The sequence below is a fragment of the Macrobrachium nipponense genome, chromosome 40 (assembly GCF_015104395.2).
Source record: "Macrobrachium nipponense isolate FS-2020 chromosome 40, ASM1510439v2, whole genome shotgun sequence".
Taxonomy (NCBI): domain Eukaryota; kingdom Metazoa; phylum Arthropoda; class Malacostraca; order Decapoda; family Palaemonidae; genus Macrobrachium; species Macrobrachium nipponense.
The window spans coordinates 44,613,846-44,639,015 of record NC_061101.1 but is presented as its reverse complement, the minus strand read 5'-3'; the positions used below and the strand labels follow the sequence as shown (position 1 = coordinate 44,639,015).

The 25,170-nt window shown below is 36.2% G+C and overlaps 1 protein-coding gene and 1 pseudogene across 1 annotated transcript; both read right to left on the bottom strand.

Annotated features, from left to right (window-relative positions):
- Positions 1–3,109: 3,109 nt before the first annotated feature.
- Positions 3,110–16,036, bottom strand: LOC135212350 (glutamate receptor ionotropic, delta-2-like; annotated as a pseudogene).
- A 258-nt stretch (positions 16,037–16,294) lies between these two features.
- LOC135212230 (uncharacterized) lies at positions 16,295–17,264 on the bottom strand. Its single transcript, XM_064245671.1, has 2 exons — positions 16,795–17,264; positions 16,295–16,447 (listed from the first exon to the last, which is right to left on the bottom strand). The coding sequence occupies exons 1-2, from the start codon at positions 17,209–17,211 to the stop codon at positions 16,295–16,297; spliced, it is 570 nt and encodes a 189-aa protein (XP_064101741.1). The 5' UTR covers positions 17,212–17,264.
- Positions 17,265–25,170: the final 7,906 nt, after the last annotated feature.

The window sequence follows — 25,170 nt, the reverse complement described above, 5'->3', positions numbered from 1 at the left end:
GAAAAAACCGAGGTAGAGCTAATTAGATATTAAAGGACATTTGTAGCTCGAATGATATATATATATATATAAGTATATATATTATATATATATATAGGTATATATATATATATATATATATATATATATATATATATATATATATATATATATATATATAATATGATGTAACATTAACATTAAATCATTCATCCACCCAATCGTTAGTCTCTCTCTCTCTCTCTCTCTCTCTCTCTCTCTCTCTCTCTCAAAACCAAAACTATGTAACAAGTTCATAAGTCACGACATACGTACCACCCACATTCCAGCCTATAAATCACCATCGTGGAGCCTCAGTCCTTGATCCAATCATCATCAAATAAAAAATGGAATCTTTTTGAAGTCGATCAGTGGAGATTCCTATCTGTCGATAATCAATCATTCTTTCACTTGTCATAAATAAAAAGCCAAGATCCATGGCCTCTAAAAATAGTGGAATTTTGGGATGTTAAATAAAAAGATAATAATCTGGAGTTATTAAAAAAAGGTGACTTCAGGGCGTTAACTAAAAAACAAAAAATCTGGAGTTTAAAAACCAAAAATGGGACTTCGGGGTGTTAACCAAAAAGCTAAAACTCTGGAGTTTAAAAATAAATGGGACTTGTGGTGTTAAATAAAACGCTAAAAATATGGCTTTAAAGACTTGGCAATTCGGGGTGTTAAATATACAGCTGAAAATCTGTAGCTTTTAAAAAACAAAGAATTTCGGTCTTTGAAAAAATGGAATTTCTGGGTGTTACCTAAAAAGCTAAGAATCTGGGTTTTAGAAACAATGAAATTTCTGGGTGTTAACTAAAAAGCCAAAAATCTGGAGCTTTTAAAATTAGAATTTCGGGGTGTTAACTAAAAAGCTAAGAACCTGGCTTTTAAAAAAAATGGATGCTCTGGGTGTTAACTAAAACGCCAAAAATCTGGGGCTTTGGAAAAATGGAATTTCAGCGTGTTAACTAAAAAGCTAAGAATCTGGCTTTTTTAAAAAAAATATATAATTTCTGGGCGTTAACCAAAAAACCAAAAATCTAGAGCTTTAAAAAAAAGGAATTTCTGAGTGTTAACTAAAAAGCTAAGAATCTGATTTTAAAAAAATGAAATTTCTGGGTGTTAACTAAAAAGCCAAAAGCCTAGAGCTTTAAAAAAAAATGGAATTTCTGGTTGTTAACTAAAAAGCCAAAAGCCTAGAGCTTTAAAAAAAATGGAATTTCTGGTTGTTAACTAAAAAGCCAAAAGCCTAGAGCTTTAAAAAAAATGGAATTTCTGGGCGTTAACTAAAAAGCTAAGAATCTGGCTTTGAAAAAATGGAATTTCTGGGTGTTAACTAAAAAGCCAAAAGCCTAGAGCTTTAAAAAAAATGGAATTTCTGGTTGTTAACTAAAAAGCCAAAAGCCTAGAGCTTTAAAAAAAATGGAATTTCTGGGCGTTAACTAAAAAGCTAAGAATCTGGCTTTGAAAAAATGGAATTTCTGGGTGTTAACTAAAAAGCCAAAAGCCTAGAGCTTTAAAAAAATGGAATTTCTGGGCGTTAACTAAAAAGCTAAGAATCCGGCTTTTAAAAAAGGAAATATCTGGGTGTTAACTAAAAAACCAAAAATCTAGAGCTTTAAAAAATGGAATTTCTGGTTGTTAACTAAAAAACCCAAAAAATCTAGAGCTTTAAAAAATGGAATTCGAGGTGTTAAATAAAAAGCTAAAAACCTGGAACTTTTTTTTCAAAAAATGGATTTACGGGGAGGGAGGGAGGGAGGGAGGGAGGAGGGAGAGGAGGGAGGGAGGGAGGGAGGCGAGGGGGACCCTGGGCGGGTGGGAATTATACGTATGAAGTGGTGCGGTATTCGTATCGGTTCTCCGGTTTCCAGATAAATTGCGCTGATACCGAAGAGATTCCATAGCTAATATCAGCAGGTGATGGATTATTCAACATCCAATGGATGATGTAAGTACTATAATGAAATATTCACTTGTATTGGTCTTACGTCTTTGAATTTCTCTCTCTCTCTCTCGTCTCTCTCTCTCTCTCTCTCGCTTTCAGCGGTGCAAAATAGGCTCGTCTGTTCCATTTATTTATTTCATATTTTCAAAGTATTATATATATGATAATATATATATATATTATATCTATATATATATATATATATATATATATAAGTATATATACGTGAGTAACGTTTGTGCGTGTATATGATTCCTTACTGGTAATTTATTCCCAAAGTGAAGTAATTTGCATATTGGTTCCCTACTTGTAACTAAATACTCAAAATTCTTAACAAATTTATGTATTTGACTATATATACATACATACATATATACATATATATATATATATATATATATATATATATATATATATATATATGTATATATATATTATATATCTATATATATATATATATATATTATATATATATACGTATATATTATATATATATATATATAATCCGCATTTTTATAAATTTTTTACATTTGCGCACGGCACGTGAATGAGCCACTGGACTCGCTTTTGCCCTTACAGTCTTCACTGCCAACAACTGCAGCAAGTTTCTTTATGGCTTTCAATAAGGTCGTATGGGCGTTCGTACTCCGTGACTTTATACCCGATTTAGAACAGGTAAAACCAAAGGAAAGACGGGATTGACATTCGTGCGTATAATGAAGTGTGTGCTTCAGAGGTAGGACCATATATATATATATAATATATATATATATATATATATATATATATATATATATATATATATACCCATGCTTATTTTACTTTGAGGTGAAAAGGAAAGGCCGTTCCCAGCAGCGAGGTGCTAATCTCTTACGCTTCTTTAACACGGTGGCGACCAGCAGGGTCTTATAACCACAAAGTACATAATCCACTAGTTAACCAACAAGGGCACAATGAGTATATATATATATATATATATATATATATATATATATATATATCTATATATATATATATATATATGTGTGTGTGTGTGTGTGTGTGTGTGTGTGTTTATATATATGAAATAATATGCCAGTGACTATATAAGTTAGGACCGCGATAATCACCCAATTTCTATAGAAGGAACAAAAAAAAAAACTCTTAATGCAATGACATGCTAAATTCAATTTTCCAAACACGCTACATTTTCCGCCATCTTCCGATATTACGACGAGAAATCGAAGCCCGTCGCTGACCTGGTATCCTTATCGAATTTGGCGGGAATCTTAGGGTTCCTGGTACTTTTAGGACCCCGGAGACACACCTCAAGCCCAAAGACCAGGACTGACAACAGGTTCCCGAAAACCAGGATGAAGAAGCTTCCTTGTAGGTGGTCTATGGTCAAGGGTATGACGCCTGTTTCTGACTCAGCGCTCTGTTGTTTTTCCGCTTCTTCTTCCTCTTTTGTTATTCCTGGTCCGTCTGTTTGCTTGGCTTTTCGGGATTCCTGGATCTGTAGGTGGTAGTAGTAGTAGAAGTAGTAATTACAATAATCTATATTAATAATTATAATGGTGAAGAATTCCACAGCGGTGCAGGTATAAAGACTCGTTCATTAGAAATATGTACTCTAGACAAACGAGAGCTTGCGAGAACCTACTCGATTCTCGTCCTCAAGAGACTAGAAGGAGAATCAAGCAGATTCTCGAGAGCTCTCGCTTATATACATATTTCTAGTATGTATTCACACTTACACCACAATGGATTTCTCCACCTTTTTAGTCACCCATGCGGTGGCTGTAGACATTACTCAAGGTTCTTTGCAGCGTCCCTTCGGCCCCTAGCTGCAACCCCTTTCGTTTCTTTTATTGTACCTCCACTCATATTCTCTTTCTTCCATCTTACTTTCCCCCCCTCTCCTATCAGTTGATTAAGTGAAACTGCGAGGTTTTCCCCCTGTTACGCCTTTCAGTCCTTTGTACTGTCAATTTCCATTTCAACACTGAATGACTCATAGGTCCCATTGTTTGGCCTTTAGCCTGAATTCTTTGTTCTGTCTATTTCTATGATAATCATTTTATCTTTAAGCAACAAGATTATAAAAATTACATCCTGGAAGGAAACCCTCTTCCAAGCACTCGCCATTAAAATCAATGGCCGTCTGGAAACCGTTGAGCTTATGCTACAATTTCTCAATTCCCTGAATGGGTTTCTTTGTAGCTGCAAGTAGATAATATGGAAGCCGTCCAGAGTTCATTTATCCATTCGCCTTTTGTAAATGGTAGAAAGAACTCCCGAAACGTTAAGGAAGAAATGCACTTTAGACAGCTGTTGTAGCATAACTTACCTGCTGCTCTGAAGAACCTCATTCGAGAAATTGAGAAACTGCCATACGAATTCAACAGTACCTATATTTCTTTGATGATAATTTGTTGGTGACACAGACAGATCTCACTGGATTATTAGCTAAATGATCGGGTCTAGAAAGATCAGTGTATACTTTCAATACGGTCAGAGACAACAACACTGCAAGAATAATAATAATAGCAATAATAATAGGTTCAAGATATTTTTTACATAATGAATGGATTTGGAATAATAATAATAATAATAATAATAATAATAATCATGTTCTAAAGGGTCCCCAATAATTATACAAAGTGTTGCGAGTCCGTGTATAATTTTTAAAGCTTTACAAAAAGCTTTCGAACCCTTCCCTGGGTTCATCTTCATTCCAAATTAACAGTTAGTTACAACATGTACTGGGGTGAATTTAAAAATAAACAAGAGTCGTTGAAGATTGTTGACACCGGTCGTTAGCTCGTTTATGGACCAGGTGATGAAGAAAGAGGGCAGTTAACTCCAACTAGGTGATTTCCTCTCCCCTATCAATCTTCTGGCTGCAATTCTGTTGCAATTCACCTCTGTACATGTTGTAACTAACTGTTCATTTGGACTGAAGATGAACACAGGGAAGAGTTCGAAAGCTTTTTGTCAAGTTTTAAAAATTATAAACGGACTCGCAACACTGTATTATTGTCGACCCTTTAGAACATTATATATACTCTCGCGATAAAGAGTTTTCCCCAAATAATAATAATAATTAATAATGAATAATAATAATAATATAATAATAATAATAATAATAATAATAATAATAATAATAAATATGCAGGGAGTAGACTTTTGATACATGTTTTGAGGAAAAATAATGGGAGTTTTCAACGATTAATCTTCCACAGGTCTTTTTCAAATTCTGATAATTCGTTTTTCTGACTCAGCTAGGTTGTTGAGTAGAATTCCAATATTCATATTTGTCTTAATTAGGATATGTGTCAAAAATATTCAATCCAAAAAATTTTATTATGTAAGCAAAATATATTAATAAAATATTTCTTATTAAATATTTTTGACATATATCCTAATTGAGACAAATATGAATATTGGAATTCTACTCAACAACCAAGCTAAGTCAGAAAAACGAATCATCAGAAGAATTGAAAAGACTCTGTGTAAGATTAATTCGTTGAAAATTGGCATTATTTTCAGTAAAATAATAATAATAATAATAATAATAATAATAATAATAATAATAATAATAATAATAATAACTAATAATAATAATAATAATAATAATAATAATAAAAACTGACCCTCCTGGCTTGCCGGAAGGACTCCAGGAACCATCTCCTGACGAGTCCTGTCTCCAGAATCCAGCCGATGACCTGATCCACCTTGCCCTTGAGAGGCGAGTGCCTCTGGAGGGCCATGGCGATGTTGTAAGGTGAGAAGCATTCCTGAGAAAAAAGAAAGATCAGGAGAGGTTGGATGGTAAGGGGAATAAAAGATAAACAAAAAATTATTAATCTCCTCAGGTTTCGAAAATCAAAATTCAAATTTGAGTGGTATTGAGTGGACTTCACTCTTAGTCACATATAGAAATGATGATTAACTAGTTAGAAATAAGGAAATGAAAAACAGACAGAATCTACGCATGTTAAAATACTTTAAAAATCATCCCCCTTCATTTTTCTTATAATTCTAGGAAGGAGCACTATGGCATTAAGACTTCAAGTTTGTATTAAAAAACTGTAAGAGGCAGAAAGAATGTATATATTAGAATACTTCAATATTCATCTCATTTGCCTCAGATTTTTCCTTTCACTTCAAAGAAATTAGAACTCATGGACAGGAATCAAGAATCAAGGACCAGAAACCAAGAATCAAGAACCGGTAAACAGGAATCAAGTATCAGGAACCAGAAACTAGGTATCAAAAACCAAGAATGAGGAGCAAATAGCCATCTAGACGTTTCTGGTCAATTCGCCAACTGGATGATATTTGATACCTACTTCCCAATTTTACGAAGTCTTACCTTCATGATCCTCACAGAAGAGACCCCCTTGTTGGAAAACTGAGTAGCAATGACGAACTCTAGGAACTGTCTGTTATGTAAGTATACGGACTTCCCCTTCAGGACTTTTGGCCACACAAGGCCAAGGTCGTCATACGCTTCGAATCGGCTAGCCAAACCCTACGCAGGAAGGAAAAGTAATGAACTGTCAACACGTAATCACTGATGCTTATCTACGTATATGAGCATGCATGATTTTATAGATACTGCATATGAGTGTGTCATTTAACTGCAAATTCGAGTTGACATAATGATGATTTGATTGTTGAATAAAAAAAAGACTGCTTCGCATAAGAACACGTTACTGTATGATATGGGTATAGTGGTCTAATTGTACTGCACCTCTTACACGAACCCCTACCTGTAGATATGGATCTACTGAGGAGGCCAGAGCCCCTTTGAAGAATCCACCGAGCCCAGAGACTTCTGCCCCGGACTTGGTAGAGGTCCTTGACGGTCTCTATTCCAGAAGGCGTCTGGATCACAGTCAGAAAAGCCGTGAGATTGGATCCGTAAGCACTGGTGAGAATGAAGGTATAGAGGCCCAGGAAGCTGATGTAAACCTGTGTGCTGGTTCGGATGGGAAGAGCCATCAGAGTTTGACGGAAGTGAAGGCCCATTGAGTACATTCCAGAGTACAGGAAGGACTGGAATATCTTCACTTCCCCTCCACTGGAAAAAATAAATCCATAAAGGAATATTGTGGATGGGCTCCCTGTAGAGTATATCTCATCCCCCTCCACTGGAAAAAAGAAATCCATACAGGAATATTGTGGAATGGGCTCCCTGTAGAGTTATATCTCGAGTACCGGAGTATACATACTACATACTACATACATACATACATTACATATATGAATATATACATCCACAAAGAAAAAGGAAAACGAAGACTTCCATTCGTACAATAAAAGAAAATCCTTTTTTTTATTCTAAATATTTTTTTCACCTTGATTTTATGTGTAGTGAACATTATTTTCTTTTATTAGCCTTGAAACATTATGTGACTGCGTCATGGAACGTCGTCAATGAATTTGTAAGAAGGGCGGTCTTCGTTTTCCTGGTTCCTTGAGGACATATATGTTTGGCCTTGGCTCCTCCTTATATATATATATATATATATATATATATATATATATATATAATAATATATATATATATATATATATATATATTCGTTAAAAGCAATTGCTTTAGTGGCATCAATAAGTTTCTTGCAGGTATCTTCATACCGACGAAGTTTTCTCCGATTCTCGTTCGTCAATTTCTGGTGAAAAATACGCAGACCTCCTCCTTCCATTTATTGAATTTTGTCGCGACATCTGTTTCGCCTTATGGCATTATCAAGCGAATACTGACTTACAATCTGGCCTTTCTTCCTATTCATTTCATCGTGTGGGAAGTATGACCTTGAGGTGTGGGTACTGGTTAGTGTAGGGATTAACCGCTTAAGGGCGTTGTTTTGGATACAAAGAACATAAGGACATATGTACTGTGACAATAAAAGTGAAAGTTTAAACAGTGGTTAAATAAATATTCAAAATACAATACCATGTGCTAGTGTTTCCTTAAATGTATGTTTAAAATTTAATAAGTTACATGTTGGTTTTAGATAAAAATTACAAAATTACATACAGGAATGAAAATGAATATTGAAATCTAAATACAGGAATAAAAAAAAGGAAGTCTGCGCATTTTTCACCAGAAATTGACGAACGAGAATCGGAGAAAACTTTGTCGGTATGAAGATACCTGCAAGAAACTTATTGATGCCACTAAAGCAATTGCTTTTAACGAAAATTGTATAAGAGAAAACTATGCCCTAAAAGTATAAATATATATATATCATAACTATTTCTTGCTACTTGTGATTAAACAGAGCTTACTATACATAAGTTAAATGCTATTCACGACTACCTGCCCACAATGTATTAAAAAAAAATATTCATTGTTGATTGGAATTGGCATTATTTACCATTTCACGTTGGTCTAGACTAAAAGTCTTATGATATATATATATATAGTATTATATATATATATATATATATATATATATATATATATATATATATATATATATATATATATATATATATTGCTACCTGAACTTAATAGCACTCGCGAATTCCTTCAAAGCGTAAGGAAAATATAATTCACATTCCTCTTGTTGATCAACAAGGCATGATCCGCCCTCCAGCTTACTCAGGGTTCGTGCTGAAATCTGCGGTCGAATAGAGCGTTGTTTCACCAAGGAAAATTCAAATATATATGCTATATTTTATTAGAAATAATTTTTTGTACTGTTTAGCATACACATTATTTATTTTTTACATTTTCATTCTCATAAATAAATCATAAATATCCTATTCTAAAATTCCTGTATCTTTAACTCCCCGAATAAGCGAAAATGAACCCACCATCTGTCGCTAGCCCGAGCCAGAAGGTAAAGAACTGGTCCGCAAATGATGATACCGATCAGAATGACCAGCCAGACGTCCATTTGAAAAGGCAGAGTCAACGACTTCCATTTAGGGGCGGGTGGGCTGGTTCGAGCCAGGAAGCAGCTGACCTGCACACAGAGACAAAAATAAACCTTATCAGTGCTATTATTTTACTGTAACTAATAGTGGTAGTTGTATCAAGCATATCATTTTCAGCTCTAAATCGATACCACACGAAAGAGTAATTGTTAAACAAATTTCAGTAACCTTCTACTTGAATGTCAGTTGCTTAGTTTAAATTGATGTTATTCTCTTAGGCAATAAAATGTGGGCCGTCAAAGACATCAGTTATTACATTAGATTATTTGATGCAATTCTGAGGAAGATATTTTTTAGCTTTCTGAAAAGAATCCTCTTGTGGCGGCTTTGACTGTCTGTCCGCACTTTTTCTCTCGGAACTTTTTCTGACCGCCCTCAGATCTTAAAAACTACTGAGGCTAGAGGGCTGCAAATTGGTATGCTGATCATCCACCCTCCAATCATCAAACATACCAAATTGCAGGCCTCTACCCTCAGTCATTTTTATTTTATTTAAGGTTAGATTAACCATCATGGTGCGTCTGGCAACGATACAGAGGATGCCACCACCAGGTCATGGTTAAAGTTCCTTGGGCGGCGGCTCGTTCAGCATTATACCGAGACCACCGAAAAATAGATCTATTCTCAGTGGCCTTGATTATAGTTGTAGCGCCTTTACAGAAAACTCAATGACATCGAAGATTGCATTTTTTCCTTGTAGATTTTTGTCTTAATGTTACGCAAACTGCATAATATACCTGAGAGGATTCAAAATACCTCTCTGATAAGAGCAGGGAAAAAAATCTTAGACTCTAGCGGAAAAATTTTGTAGATATCTAATATGACAGACAGACAAACAGTCAAAGGCACAGTTACGCTCAAAGTAATATATTGCATCACTACGAAATATATCGTTCGAATCGTTTTTCTTTCATATTTTCGATATAATATTTAGTTTGAGAATGTTCTTTTATAATATGAAAATTGGAACCAGTTATCAAAAGTAAGAAAAAAAAACTATGGAACAATCTTATTTAACTGGGGTATTTTGTTCGAATCATTACGAAATATTTCATTGTTTAGATAGGAGCAGTATTATCGGTTTAATGAGCTCTTATTTTACGCAAATAATAAGTGAGTTGAGTTTAGCTTATCTAATGTTACCAGATTATCATCTGTTTAAAGGTCGTTCTGTTAAAAGTAAACACATTATTTCAAGTTAACAAATAAGATATAATTATCAAGAATATTATGTGGTTTATAGCTTCCTTTTTTAACTATGTTTTTGACTCCTATGATCTTAGCTTCAGATCAACACAAGGTCCAATAGAACTAAGTGAAGTTCTTGGAGACACAACTTTTCCAGTGGATATGAACATGTTCCGGATGTCATCAAAGAACAAGCTGAAGCTGGGAGTCCTGTTGCATGAGGCAGTAGCTGTTTCTCTGACAAATGCACAGAAAATGATGGCTGGTGAAATCAAACATGAGAAAGTATGCCAGTCTACAGTCAATTCAAGAGCAGTGGATGTCGTAAAAAAAAAAAAGCGCTCAGTTTTTTCCCGACATGATTCCGCCTTGGCGCCAAAGCATAGTTAACTCCACATACGTTAGTTGGCGGCAAAAATGCCATGCTTCTCTCTATTGCTACGTATCATCCTATGAATTATATTAAATTGCCACCGCCCAGTCATTTAGAGTATTTCTGCATATTTTCATTAGATTAAATTTTCTATTATAAAATAGAAATAAGTTATCAGTAAAAAGTTATCCGGACCAGGTAGACGTGCATGTCTTTGTTCCTGTATTCTGCACCAAGAATACAGCTTCCACCATGAGGTGGTTGTGAGTTGGTTTTTATTTCATCTTTATATCTAGTCAGGGATTAGTTAGTATTCGTTCCATGATAGTTTTGCTCTCAGTGACGGTGAGAGGTCAAATCATTTTCAATCAGATAACCATTTTGCTGTGATTTACTTGGTGACCGCGTGGTCACGTGTGCGTAGCAACCGTGTATCGGGGTGGGAAGCCTCTAAGTGTAATTTCTTGTTAATTAGTACGTCGCCATGAGTTAGGTTTCTATTTTTCTAATAAATCTGTAAAAAAGCTAAAGTACCTCATTCTACTGTCCTTGTGTCTGGGCTGGACGCTGACCTCTAAGGTAGGTCTATCACGCCGAAAACATCCGGCACAGCTAGTTTTATTCGTCGCTGAATAAATCGCAACAGTGGAAATGTCTCAATTTCATTCCTACATGGAGGAAGCTGATGAAAGAATTGCTCAGCATGTTTCAAACTCCCTGAAGTACAGCTTTGGCTGTGTCGTAGTACATTCACCAGACAGTGATGTCATCATCCTCCTTTTATATCATTTCTCCACCCTTCAAGCCACTGGTCTCCAATAATTGTGGATCAGCTGTGGTGATGGTGACTCAACAAGGTTCCTACCTATTCATACTATGGCTGTACAACTTGGTTAACTCTGTTCTGTGTTACCTGCGGTGCATCATTTGACTGGAAGTGATTATACTAGCAAAGCTGAAACGAAACCAGGCGCTCTCAAGGCAAACCCAGAGCAATTATTGGCTGAGATTGGGCACTACATTCATGAGCTAAAATTGTCTGAGAGTTTGGCAAAAGCGGAGACATACTTGGTTCAAGTTCTCAAGAAAGGTACAGCAGTTCAGACAATTTGTAATTCCACAACAAGAAAAGCAATGAATTGCTTCCAACTAGTGAAGCGATCAAAGCTCACATCCTCAGAGCATGCATTGCAATTACGGAAATGCTTTGTGTGTTTAAGACTGCTGTTGACAAGCCAGATCCAAAATCATTTGGATATGTACTGGATAATGAGTTGCTACTTCCTATTAGTTTTCTGTTTCTGCAAACGGAAAGGTGTCCTTTGCACTAGATTTTGTAAATGTAGCCTTCAAGAAGAAAGTCTTTATGGGAACATGTAATTTCCACAACTGAAGCTTTAAATCTATGCATATCATGCTCAGAGAAAATTGTGCAAGTTTTTGAGAAATCTGTGAATTGATGTTTGCCGTCCATGATGCCTGATCTTTGATTACAGTGAAATTTCCATGTGATAGAGTAGGACTTTGTTTTGTAACTAAAGTTTGGATGACTTGAAATCTTACAGCAGAAATATGAAATTTCACACAGAACACTAGGCATAGAGCGTAAACCACCATAGAAATGTGATTCGGCAAGACTTTTAATACCAGAAATGAGCCCTTGGAATTGGTTTATGTGGTTTTTGAATGACACATATGAATTTCTTGAACCCAAAAATATATGTCGAGACACTGGAACCATCATTCTATATAAATTAGAGCATGAGGTACAGGAAAACTCAGTTTTCATCAGACGCTATTGTGCAGAAAATTTCATTCAAATGTGTAATTTTCAAACGTCTATTACAAGTCTACCCAAGTTTTTTTTTTTTTTTTTTTTTTTTTTTTTTTTTCAAGCCAAGACCCTACATTTATCAAATCTGAAGAGTAACTCTGCCTCTCTCATGCACAAAGACCCCCTTCCAGCCTCTAGACTGCACAATAATAATTTTAATATCGCAATGGTACCTGTGAATATTTAAATTTCCTCTTCCTATAGTCACTGAAAACAGCAAAGCGTAAATTATGATAACTTCACATTGCATCTTACCTCTGCATCATAAGGAGCGCTGTAGTCGATAGCTCCAAATCGGCCTAGTGTTAAAAACAGATTGGCTACCCCGATGTCGCCTTCGTTTTTCGATAGTTTCCCCACCATCCCATTCCACGATCCGTTTTCTGTTGCTATTCCCCAAAGCTCTCCTGTAAGAGAGAAAAGTGAAATCTCCCATAAAGAGAAGAAAAATTTTTTTTCGTTCACTATTCAAAAGATGTCACAGCGCCACTTGGCTAGACTCATTGGTCTTGCCTGACGGATTAGTTCCTAAAGGACAATTTAACATGGAGCAGCGAGAAATGAAAGAAGTCAGACAGTTAAGTGAATGGAAGCTAAAAGGAGCAGATGAAATGCTGAAAACAAAACAGCAAGAGGCCAATGTCAAGCTGCAAAAAATCGCAGTGCTGTAAATTCAGTTATTCATTGTGCTTTTTCTTGATTATACGACATTAAAGTTCCGCTAATATTCTCCTCATATTTCTCCCAGGAGGAAGTTTTTCACCAAGGATTTTTAGAAAAACATGAAAACAACAGAGGAAAATCATAAGCAATTTGATTCAGGACAAATCAGTCGTATAAGGTAGGGAGGATCTTTGTCTTTCCCATAGATACAAATAATTCTTTTCCTTGAATGCATGAAAGAATATAACGAGTTTTCGAAAAGAATCATTGGATATCACTGGTATGTTAATTATTTTGCAAGAATATTAACACGTATTCCAATTGAGACTATACTTTGTGGATATCTATTCAAACATGCTATAAATATACATACAAACAAGAAAAGATTATATTCACACGCACTAATACATAATGTTGCATTTATATATATATATATATATATATATATATATATATATATATATATATATATATATATATATAAACAAAGTTACAGCCACTAAGGAAAACTGGAATACTGGAGATGCTAAGTACTTTCGTCTTATTACCAAGATATGGTCGCAGCAACTACAGATATACAGGACCAATATAAACAGGGAGAATAATTTTAATGTAAGTCAAGGATTATTTGACCCTGTCATAAAACATATGTTCCAGAAAGATTTGAAAGATAGAATAAAGAGGATTACCAATAACTAGATTTTTAATTTAATCTGTTGACCGTGTTTGACCTCCCGGCCTTTTTTGTATTCCCTTATGACTTGTACCCACCATTTATATTGGTCCTTGCTTCTGTGTATCTTTGGTTGCTGTGGCCATGTTGTTGTAATAAGACGAAAGTACTTAGCATCTCCAGTGTTTCAATTTTCCTTCGTGGCTGTAACTTTGTTCGTAAAAATCACGCAATAACTTATTCTTCATTAAAAACCAAAAGAAAACTGACTACACCACACATCCACCCATTGAAGTACCAGAAAGATAAGAGAGAAGAAACCAGCCTCACCAGGGGGCGGTTCCACGAACTGGAGGGAGACGTTGAGGACAGAGGCGATGGCGGACACGACCTCAATGTCGATGCCGAAGGGGTAGACCATCCTGCCGTCCCTGCCCCGGAAATACAGGACGCTCGGCTCCCATTCAAAGGTCACGACCTGTAGGGCACGTGTTTGGACAAATGAGGTTACTAAGATTTGTGAAGATCGTGTCACTGAGTTTTATGGATCTTCCTTCTTTTCGTTCGTCTTTGTTTATATTCTTGCTGTTTTTTTCTGGCGGGGGATACGAAATGGGCTTTGCTGTCATAAGGCCAACTCAAAGTAAAACCTACAACAAGTAAATTTCAGAGACTTTGTTTCACGCTTGTTTTCATTTTATATATGTGGTATTCATACGTTAAAACAAGTATACAGATGTATAAATCAATGAAAACTTATTATGTTTTGTAGTCACTTGAAACTGAATGCTGGTTTATTTATTTCCTTAGTGCACGTTTACATACAGACCGCATTTTCGTTTTTACATTTATACTTCTTAAAGTGAAGTCCTTTAATGTCATAAACTCGTGTCGCAAGAGAATGGTGCAAGGATGTATTCGCCGCTATAATTTGCAACAAGCTTAGCGGTAAGATTTTGCAATAAAGTCCCAAATAAAACCAAAAAAGTTAAAAAATTAACAAAACTAGAAAGTGCTTCAACAGTGTCAAAGCATTAAAAACACAAAGCGTTGAAAAACATCATTTTTTAAAATTAATATCAAATAAAACAATGAGATGTTTAAAATTAACATTTTAGACGAAATACAAAATTGATAAACGAAAGCAAATAATCAAAAGCTAAATCCTAAAAGTTAAAACTTAATGCAAGCAAAGCATATACAAGAAAATAATTTCAAAAGTAATTTCAAAACGTTAAGACTAAACTATAAGTTTAAAAACAAAACTATAGAAAATGTGAAACGAAGCAAATATCTTACAACAAAGCATAATTGTTAAAATACCTATCGAAAAAATAAAAGCAAGGCTTAAAAAATAAAGTAAGAAGTTGATAAATTAATCCTCTTGTACAGAAAATTAAACATTAAAAACGAAAACAAGAGTTGATCTACAAACCCTAAAAATTAATAACAAAACAAAGATTTTTAGAGAAACAAATAAGGGAATTGAGCAAGAAAAATGAAAAGCAATTGAAGCCAAGAAAAATACATTTCAACAAAATCAAGAACTAAAAAAGAAGCATTAAATCAAACCCAGGAAATAAATGCAAAAGCAAGAAAATTATTTAAAAAAAAAAGAATGAAATCCAAAAAAACTAACACCGCGACTATACAACTTCAACAGCAAAGGCAAGAGTAACGGCAGTAGCTATTACCTTTAGGACGGCTCCCTTCAGGTTCGATATCTTGTCGGGAAAAATGTAACCAGGTGAGAACTTGAATTTCCCGCTCTTCCAGGTGTTGATCAGTTGCAAGGGATGGTCGCTGTACATCTTGTTGGTGTACAGACCCCAGTCGTGTGCTCGATTGCCCTGCACATACAAAAGAAGTCCAAAATAATAATGTTCACTCCTATCTGTGATTGTTCATAACTATTAATATCAGGTGTCATTTCCTTATTGTGTGATTGATCTTCGTTTGCGTTTGCAATCCTAAACACTTTTATACACATATGCAAGTCAGCATAGTTACGCGGATACATATTATGTTGAACGCACACACGTATACATACTGTGCGTGTGTCTGAAGGTGTACACATAAGAAGCGAAGAGCAAATGAAGAACGCCACCTCACACTGAGTTGGGATGAGTTTAAGTCAAGCGACACGACCATAAAGGCAAATACATACAAACATGCTTACATATATGTGTGAGCGTGCATGTGTAAACATAAACTGCCCACAGAAAATAGAAATAAATATTTTCGAAATCAATAAAAGCAACATTTCCTTCAACTTCTGCTAGCAGACCTTTTGAGAATAAAAATCAAATTTTTACCTTAATGATGCCAATGATATGTTGAGTTTTCCTTCCCTTCATGGACGTCACGAATCGCTCCAAGTCGTCCTTATTCGCTCCAACCAGCAAGTACCTTTGTGCAATAGACTTTAACTCTTAATAAATGTCTCCTGCTGGAATCTAATGGAGTCCTATGATTTCATGGTGTCCTATATATTTTGCTTAAGAATTTTGTTTTGTAGAGAGAGAGAGAGAAGAAGAAGAGAAAAAAGAATTATTCTATTGTTTCATCAATATAACCTAACCATATATGAAGGTTAACGTCGATGATATTGGCATTAGCGACGCCGATATTTAGTCCCAAATTAATCATTAATATTAAGACTTACTTCCCGTCGAAGTCCCAATCGCCTTCGTCCGTGTTTGCGAAGTCGATGAGGACGTCCAGCCTGCGGAGGAGGAACACGTACGCCCTGCAGGTCCATTCGCCTCCGAAGGCGATGTCCTTGAAGTTCTCCCTCGACTCCACTTCGATAATCTTAGAAGAAAACCCGTAGAAGTTGCTGCGAATGAATAGCCAAGACGAACGAAAAAAATTGATAGAACGTATAGAATAGGATATAGAATTTAGGTCGAAGGCCAAGCGCTGGGATCTATGAGGTCATTCAGCGCTGAAACGGAAAATGACACCGAAAAGGTTTGAACGGGTGAGAAGTAAGAGAATATTAACGGATGTACAGTTGCAGCTAGGAGCCCAAAGGACGCTACAAAGAATCTTAGATAATGCCTACAGTGCACCGCATGAGGTGCATTGATGGAATTACCCACCTACGGGAATTTCTATTCAATGTATACTATGCTCTGAAATTACCATCCTCTGCTCACCTGCTTTGGGCTGGGAAGATGTAGAATGACGTCCAAAGCAAAGGAATCCTTGAAGGTCAGGTCATATGTCAAGACTACCGAGCATTCTCTCAAATACTCGTCAAAAACATCTTGGAGAATTTCCCCAAGAGGCTCGTCTACACCTTTGGGTAATGAAGACCCTATTCCTTCCGTCTTTTCCGGCCTCATCAGGAATTTATCATTCCAGTGGGAATTCAATAAGGGCGCCACTATTCCCTCCTGCTGTAAAGCCCCATAGATAGAAGTTTCTGAACTCAGAGTTCGTGCTTCATATTCATTACATTCTGTCTTGAAACCGCTACGACATGGTCGGTCAATGATTCCCAGGTGGGTCCCTTCTCGGCTCTCATAGATGGCGCTGACTGCAGCCCCCGTAGAGCTCTTTGATGACGTCATGGCTACCAAAGCGTACAGGTAAACAAACCGACATAACTTCACTGCGTAAATCATGTTTGCTGCCAGACAGAAAGGTGAAAATTTTAAATGAATATAATAAGAATGCACAATAGGAAGGTGATGGTTCTTGCTAACGTTTGAAGATCATTTATGTGTATACAGCTATATATATATATATATATATATATATATATATATATATATATATATATATATTATATATATGTGTGTGTGTGTGTGTGTGTGTGTGAATAACTTGATCACGAAGTATATAAAGCGTGATGATGCTATGTATATATGTATATATATATATAAATATATATATATATATATTTATATATCTATATATATATATCAGTATTTTATATATATATATATATATATATATATATATATATATATAATAATATATATATATATATATATATATATATAGTATATATATATTGTAATAAATACATTATTGAATTACATAATCTGTAAATAAACCCATGACATGAGGTCATGGCATTAGGAGGTCCTACGTGACCAATGCAGATCTAGATTACGCTATGCGCTGTCTGCAGTAGCCTGGTTTAAATCTGTTACATTGTCATCGTTTTGCATTACTGATAACTTTGCACAACAACTTCCATGGGAAGCGGTTGACCTGTTAACCTACGCCGGAAACTTGTAACTTCCGAGCCGGCGGACTACGTATGTTTTTATATGAATCGCTGAGATAGCTAATGTTCCGCTATCGACGTGATGCTTTAGAATGGCAGTTCTGTACCATCGTTCAAACATATCGGTCTCCCGACCGAACTGCATCTCTTAGTATGGAGTTACAGAATAAAGTTGTTATACCTTTTTTCAACTTATCTGTTTGAATCCTCTCCTTTAGTTTAAGAAGAACCACTCTACTAAGATATCACATAGGAGATGGAAGGAACCAGAAATACTTACGAATGACAGTCGTAAGGAGAAACAAAAAGTCTTTCGCAAAAGCGAGAGACTAAGACTGGTGGCAGCGTGGGACGAGTTCAAAATCAGATTACGTGCCGTGTATGGGGGTGTTTTGACAAAAAATTGCAGCCCAACAGTACGGAATTAGATGTGTATAAACAAATCAAAAAACACATGTCTAAATGTACCGACCTAGATCCTTCGCTCATTCAAGTTTTTGCAAAAAATGAGAACAAGCCACAACAAGTAAACGTGTACATATAATAATCAAGTTGCAGGGATGGTTTGTTACAACTGTAAACGACCAGGTCACATGATTTCAGACTGTCGGACGCGTTTTTGTTCAATACATAATAGTTCCACTCATTCATATAATCGTTGCTACTCGAGGAATCAACAGCAGAATCCTACAAACACGCAACCAGTTGCCAGTGCAAATAAAAAGAAGGGTCCTCAGTACTATAAAAAGAAACAAGCAAACGGAAATGCTGCACAACAGCAGAAAAAAAACAAATAGTGCTTCAGGTACCTCTGTTCCTGGGCCGTCTAGCCAGAACTTGCAAGGTCAAGCGAATTTTCAAGGTGTGATATACAAAGCAAATACCACGTAGTTCGCTCCAAGGGGGAGAGGGCGATGTTGGGTCATCAATATCAACATCTTTTGTATCAAATAATCAGTTTAATCATTTATCAGATCATTGTGAGGCAATTGATTTTCCTATGAAACACACGGCCGAATCCAAAAAATCTGTGCAGGTTCCCGTAGATTTGCAACAAATTCATGCAATTATTAGTCAAGACGAATTGCGACCAACCTTACATGCAGTAAATTTGGACCATAAGTCATTCACTTTGTTCTTTGATTCTGGTAGTCCACGTAATATCATGGATTTAAGGACTCATCATTTACTCTTTTCAAACTTCCCTATAGAGAAGTCCGGAATAAGGCTCTCAGGCATAGGAAATAATGAATTAAATGTGGTAGTGTAACTCATGTTCAGTACAAGGTCGGTAAGCGCACGTTTTCCGATACCTTTATCGTTGTACAAAACATTAATATGTATCCCGCAGTAATTATCGGATACCCGTCTATGGGCACTTCCAAATATTATCTTAGCACCTGCAAAACCACGGCGTGTATATCAAAGGAAAATTCTATAAGTCTTCTAATACCCTAAAATCAGTTTTAGATAATAAAGAGACAGACAGAGTAGTCACTTACATTGAAGAACCAATCACCTGTCTCATGAACCAAGAAATAATACATGCAACCCAACAGAACTCTTGCTCGCCCGTAATATCAGCTTGCACGCAAACTCTCGAGCCGAACGTAACTTCGAACATATTAGTGCGTGTAAAGAAAAACCTTGCCAGGATCTGAAACGTTAATCCTTTCCGAAACTCTGAAAACACACGGATTATCCGTCACACAAGCCATTTATACAGTCGGCTCACAACAACAATGTAACATCGAAGTCTGTAATCATTTGAATACCACTTTAGTAATCCACAAAAATCAACATATCTTGGATGCGGAAGTTTATAAACATCGCATTCTTACCGTAGCTGAGATAAATCACGCTCAATCAGTTGCGGATGATCCCTTTGCAATCTATAAAGAACAAAATCAATAAGGACATTCAAGAAGAAGAAATTCAGCAGAAATTTTTGAATCTTTTAACTGAATATCATGATGTTTTTTCCACTACAGATGGAACCTTAGGTAAAACGGATGTCATCGAGCATCAAATAAGGCTCAAGGACAAACAGAAAGTAATCTATGTACCTTCGTACCGACTTCCTATGAAATTTCAGAATGAGATAACAGAGGAAGTAGGTAAAATGCTAAAAGAAGGAGTCATTAGGAAATCAAACAGCCCTTATAATTTTCCGTTAATAGTAGTACCGAAAAAAGATCGAACTTGGCGGATATGCGTCGATTTTCGTCGTTTAAATGAAGAAACAATCCCTGACCGATTCCCAGTACCATGTACTGATGATATCCTATCTCTACTAGGTCAGAACAAATATTTCACCAGCTTGGACCTACTAAAAGGATTTCATCAGATTCCGTTGGAACAAGAGAGTATCCCATACACTGCCTTCAGCACAGCCAGGGGACATTATGAATTTTTGCGTATGCCTTTTGGTTTACGTTGTGCTCCCATAACTTTTTACTCGTATGATAAACATTGTGTTTGGAGACTTGTTAGAAGATATCCTACATGCCTACATGGACGACCTAGTAATCTTTTCCAATACATTAGAAGAACATCTACGTAAATTAGAGTTAGTGCTACAAAGACTAAGGCAGCATAATTTAAGGGTAAAGATAAGTAAGTGTGAATTTTTTTAAAACAGAACTAGTCTATTTAGGTTTCACGGTTTCTAGTGAAGGTCTTAAAGTAGTCCATGATAACGTATCGGCTATCCGTAACTTTCCGATACCTACTAACGTCAAGGGAATACAGCAATTTTAGGGTGTAGCGGATACTATAGGAGGTTTATTAGGAACTACTCCATCATAGCCACTCCCCTAACCGATCTTATAAAAAAGGGCGTAGATTTCATATGGTCTGAAATTCATCAACAGGCGTTCGATAAATTGAAAGATGAACTGTGTAGTTCTCCTATCTTGAAATTTCCTGACTTCGGTAAGGAATTCTTCATAGCAACAGACGCCTCAGACCTAGGAGTAGGTGGGGTATTGCTTCAACAATATGATAAACAGTTTTTCCCTATAGCTTTTTATTCACGTAAACTGAGACCTTCCGAAAGTAAATATGCAGTAATAGACAAGGAAGGGCTCGCTATTGTTATTCACTCGTGCATTTTAAATTTATAATATACGGTTATCCCGTCAAGGTTCTCACTGATCATAAGCCCCTAACCGACTTCTTTAAAGGCTTTAGTCACAGCCCTAAGCGAACTCGGTGGCACATGATCATCCAGGACTTTGGCGCGAGGATCGGGTATTTACCTGGGAAAGCAAATATCATTGCTGACGCATTATCACGCAACCCCTCTTCATCTTGTACTGAGCCATTAGCTGAATTAATAGATATCTCAACCTCCACGCCCATTGTTAAAACTATATCTGAACAGGAAGATCTGGGCTGGAGTGCTGAACTATTACAGACAGTAACAAAGAAAAAGATCCGCAAATAGAAAAAATCATCATTGCGTTAAACGGAAATCTGAAGGAAAAGGAATACATAAAGTATAAGCAGCAGAATTATATCATCAAAGATAATATCCTGTGTGATCCGTGACGAGGAAAACCCGCAACACACCACAGTTGAATAACAACAAGGTGGTGGTACCTATCTCACTCATACCCACTGTCTTAAAATGGTTGTGCATGAAAATCCACTGCATGGACACCCGGGTTATTCCTTAATGTCACAGAAAGCCAATCCTTATTTTATTGGCATACGATGCTTACAGATATAAAAAAGCACATAGCAAATTGTCGCACTTGTCAAGAATACAAAGGGCACACGAAGACACCTGTAAGCCTAGGGGCTTACCCCGTGCCAAATCAACCCTTTGAAAGAGTACACTTAGATTTATTAACAGGATTTTACGAGTCAGATAGAGGAAATAAGCACCTCCTAGTAATCATAGATGCTTTGACTCGATATACAGAACTGATAGCGCTTAAAACAAAAACCGCAGTCGAGTGCGCTAGAAAGTTTTACGAGTGCTACATTTGTAAACATGGAATTCCACACACCATTATATCAGCTCGGGCGGGGGAGTTCAATAATCATTTCCTAACTCCTTGTGCGAATTCCTTTGTATAAAGAAAATCAATACCATGATCTATCACCCAGAGTCTAATGGGCTAGTGGAAAGGGCTAAATCAAAGCTGTAAGGTTTTAAACATTTAAGGGTCACCTTAGGGGGGCAGACCCCCAACTGGGACATTGCCATACCTGCGGTACTAAGCACACTTAATCACTCGTATCATGTGTCTATTAAAATGACACCGCACGAGGCACTGTACGGTATCCCAGCTAGAACACCTTTCCATGTACTAACGCCTACAACTAATTTATCAAATCCTCTAAAGGATGTTATGGATGCAAGCATAAGTCGATATAATACTTCGTAAGAATCTAGAAGAAGCACAAATAATAATGAAAAAAAAAAAATCATGATAAAATAGCTAAGCCAACTAGAACATATGCCATGGGCGATCAGGTATACATACAAGTATCGTACGTAAAGGTTTAAATTATAAACTGACACCTAAGTTTGAAGGCCCGTTTAACATTTTAGAAATATTAACGGCCAATAGATTTAGGGTTCAAAATGTATCCAAACCCACTGATGTGAGGATAGTTCCATTGGCACATATCAGAATCTAAAGAAAGGTAGATGGAGTGAGGGAAAAAATGGTTGTATTTATGAAACTTGTATAATAATTTATATATATATATATATATATTATATATATATATATATATATATATATATATATATATATATATTAATCATATTTGTATGTAAACCTATTCTTTTACACGAGTTATTACATATATTTACTCATTGCAGGTTTTCAAAAATGAATCTGTTATTGTTATGAGTGATATTGTGTGTTCAGACATCTTTGTTGTATGGAAAGAGCGCTAGGACGAAAGAAATAGAATTTAATCATGGCTCGATTATCGAGAGAACAGACGATGTTTTCATAGTGTCAAGTAATATAGTCATAGAAGTGGATATGCAGGCCATATTTTTGCCTGAAGATGACGTCCTTAACTTAAAGAATGACCTGATGAGGTTTGCCATTTCCGCTTAAGGAAATGCACCAACGTAATTTTCAAGCTAACTCAGAGATTTCGCTAGCTCAAACCCTAAGCGTCGCGGAAATGTTGTCTTATGACATACAAAATAAAACCGCCGAGGCAGAGGAACTTGCTCGTGACCTGCTGATGTGGTCTGTGCGGCACAATAATCTCGAACGCCGCAACCCGCTTATTCTGGCTGGACTAAACATCTTAGGATCTGTTGCGAATCTAGGCTTAGGAATTTCAAATCGCCTTAAGATAAATAATCAAAATAAAAGAATTGATTTTTTTGCAACACAAAACCGAATTAGCTTTGTCCGAACTTCGCAGTCAGTTATCTTCAATCAATCAAATAATGAGTATAGTAAACGAACATTCAAATAATATCGATCAGGTCATGGAAGTTCAACATTTGCTGGCTACATAGCTTACTATAGTTCGAAAATAGATCATATCCGTGTGAAAATATCACATTTTATTGAGAAATCAAAAGATTATGTAGAAGCTATTACGTTAGCGACAAAGGGTGTGTTATCTCCACACCTCATGCCTATTAAAGATCTGACGTTAACTTTGGAAAACGGACGGGAGAAACTAGGTTATATTCCTTTATTAGACGCCCATAAAGTAGAGTTCTATTATAGTCTAATATCAGTCAGCGTTGAAAATTATAGGATTATGATCACCATACCTTTTGATTCTTCCGATGCTTGGCAATCATACAAAATAGCACCGTTTCCTACTTTCATGACGAATAACTCAAGTCCAGTAATATCCAATTTGACGGGGCATGTACTGATTTCTTCTGATAGGAAATCATTTACAGTCATTAAAGACTTAGATAAACTCACTCACTGTTCAGAAGCCATGAATAATAAAATTTGTACAGCTGACTCTTTTGAATTCTATCCTATATCAACGGATTCATGTGAGTTAGGCATCGTGCTAAACGGCTCTCTCTCTCATACAAGCGAAGGTTGTCTGGGGAAAACTTTATCCCTTTTACAGTAATAAATTCAATTACAGAATGAATAATGGTTCCTGGATCCGTTACGACAAAGCCGGATTCCACGTCGTATGTCCAGATGGGACCACCGCCCATTCCCCAATCTTTGTAGCAGCTGATGGTTGTACGGGGACATCTACAAACTACACCGTCAGAGCGAACTATACTTGGGCGTCTACAATTATCCCATCACTACCTCTCCCATACAACGCGCGGGTGGCTCATCGTTTGACGCAACTGGCTGAGATGAACCACGCGTCACCGACTTATTGCAGGTGGAGAAAATCTGTTCGTTACTTACTTTTTCTGCTGGCCGTGTTCAGCGTGACGGCCATATTGGTTATCGCCGTCAACATCTTTGCTTGGCGTAGGCTGAGGCGTAAACAGAAGGATCTCCAAGGAAACGTATTGTCCCGTCTAGATGACGTACCCGTTAAACTCAAGTCGTTTGAGTTTTAGAGCCGCCTGAAAACTGGCCATTTCATGTTGTGCCTAGGGAAATTGTCTGGAATTGTGTTGTGTGTGAAAAGCGGTCTGTATGCTGGCAAAATGTAGGACAAGAAAGGCTCACGCCTTTGCATTTGAACAGTTAAAGTATCTCCCGGGCACCTAATAAAATATTATAGCCCAATATTATACATTATATACTCCTAAAGGTATTTTTCGGGCACCTAATAAAAATATCCACCAGCCCTATATATTGCATTTGTGCACAATTACACAATTATACCTATTATACAATTGTACAATTATATTTCTACCTATTACAAAGAGTGACAAGTACTCTTTAACAATTATCCATGATCATGCCATAATCTATGCAGTAACCACTATTCTTAATCAGGTTACCTATTACCATAATATATCAGTAACCACTATTCTTAATCAGGTTACCTATTATCATATTAATCATGTATACATGTTTAATCTTTTGATTTTTACCTTTTTATTATTTTTGGGTACCTAATCATTATTATTACCAAACATGGATCTAGATTTTCCATGCATTTATCTTTGTTTATGAATATGTCAAAAAGGGTATGTAACAAAACTTTTTATGCATTTAATCACTTATTATGTTTATACCTGAACATATGTTACGAGCACGCTCCTAAGAAACAATGTTTAAAGTAACTTTTGTTATTCAAGGCTTGAATGGTAGCAGACCGAGCCTAATGTAATAAATACATTATTGAATTACATAATCTGTAA

Coding starts and splice junctions, on each gene's coding strand:
- LOC135212230 (XM_064245671.1), bottom strand. CDS start 17,211: ATGACGTCATCAAAGAGCTCTACGGGGGCTGCAGTCAGCGCCATCTAT. Junction 16,448..16,794: donor ATCTTCCCAGCCCAAAGCAG/GTGAGCAGAGGA, acceptor TTTTCTTCTAAG/ATTATCGAAGTGGAGTCGAG.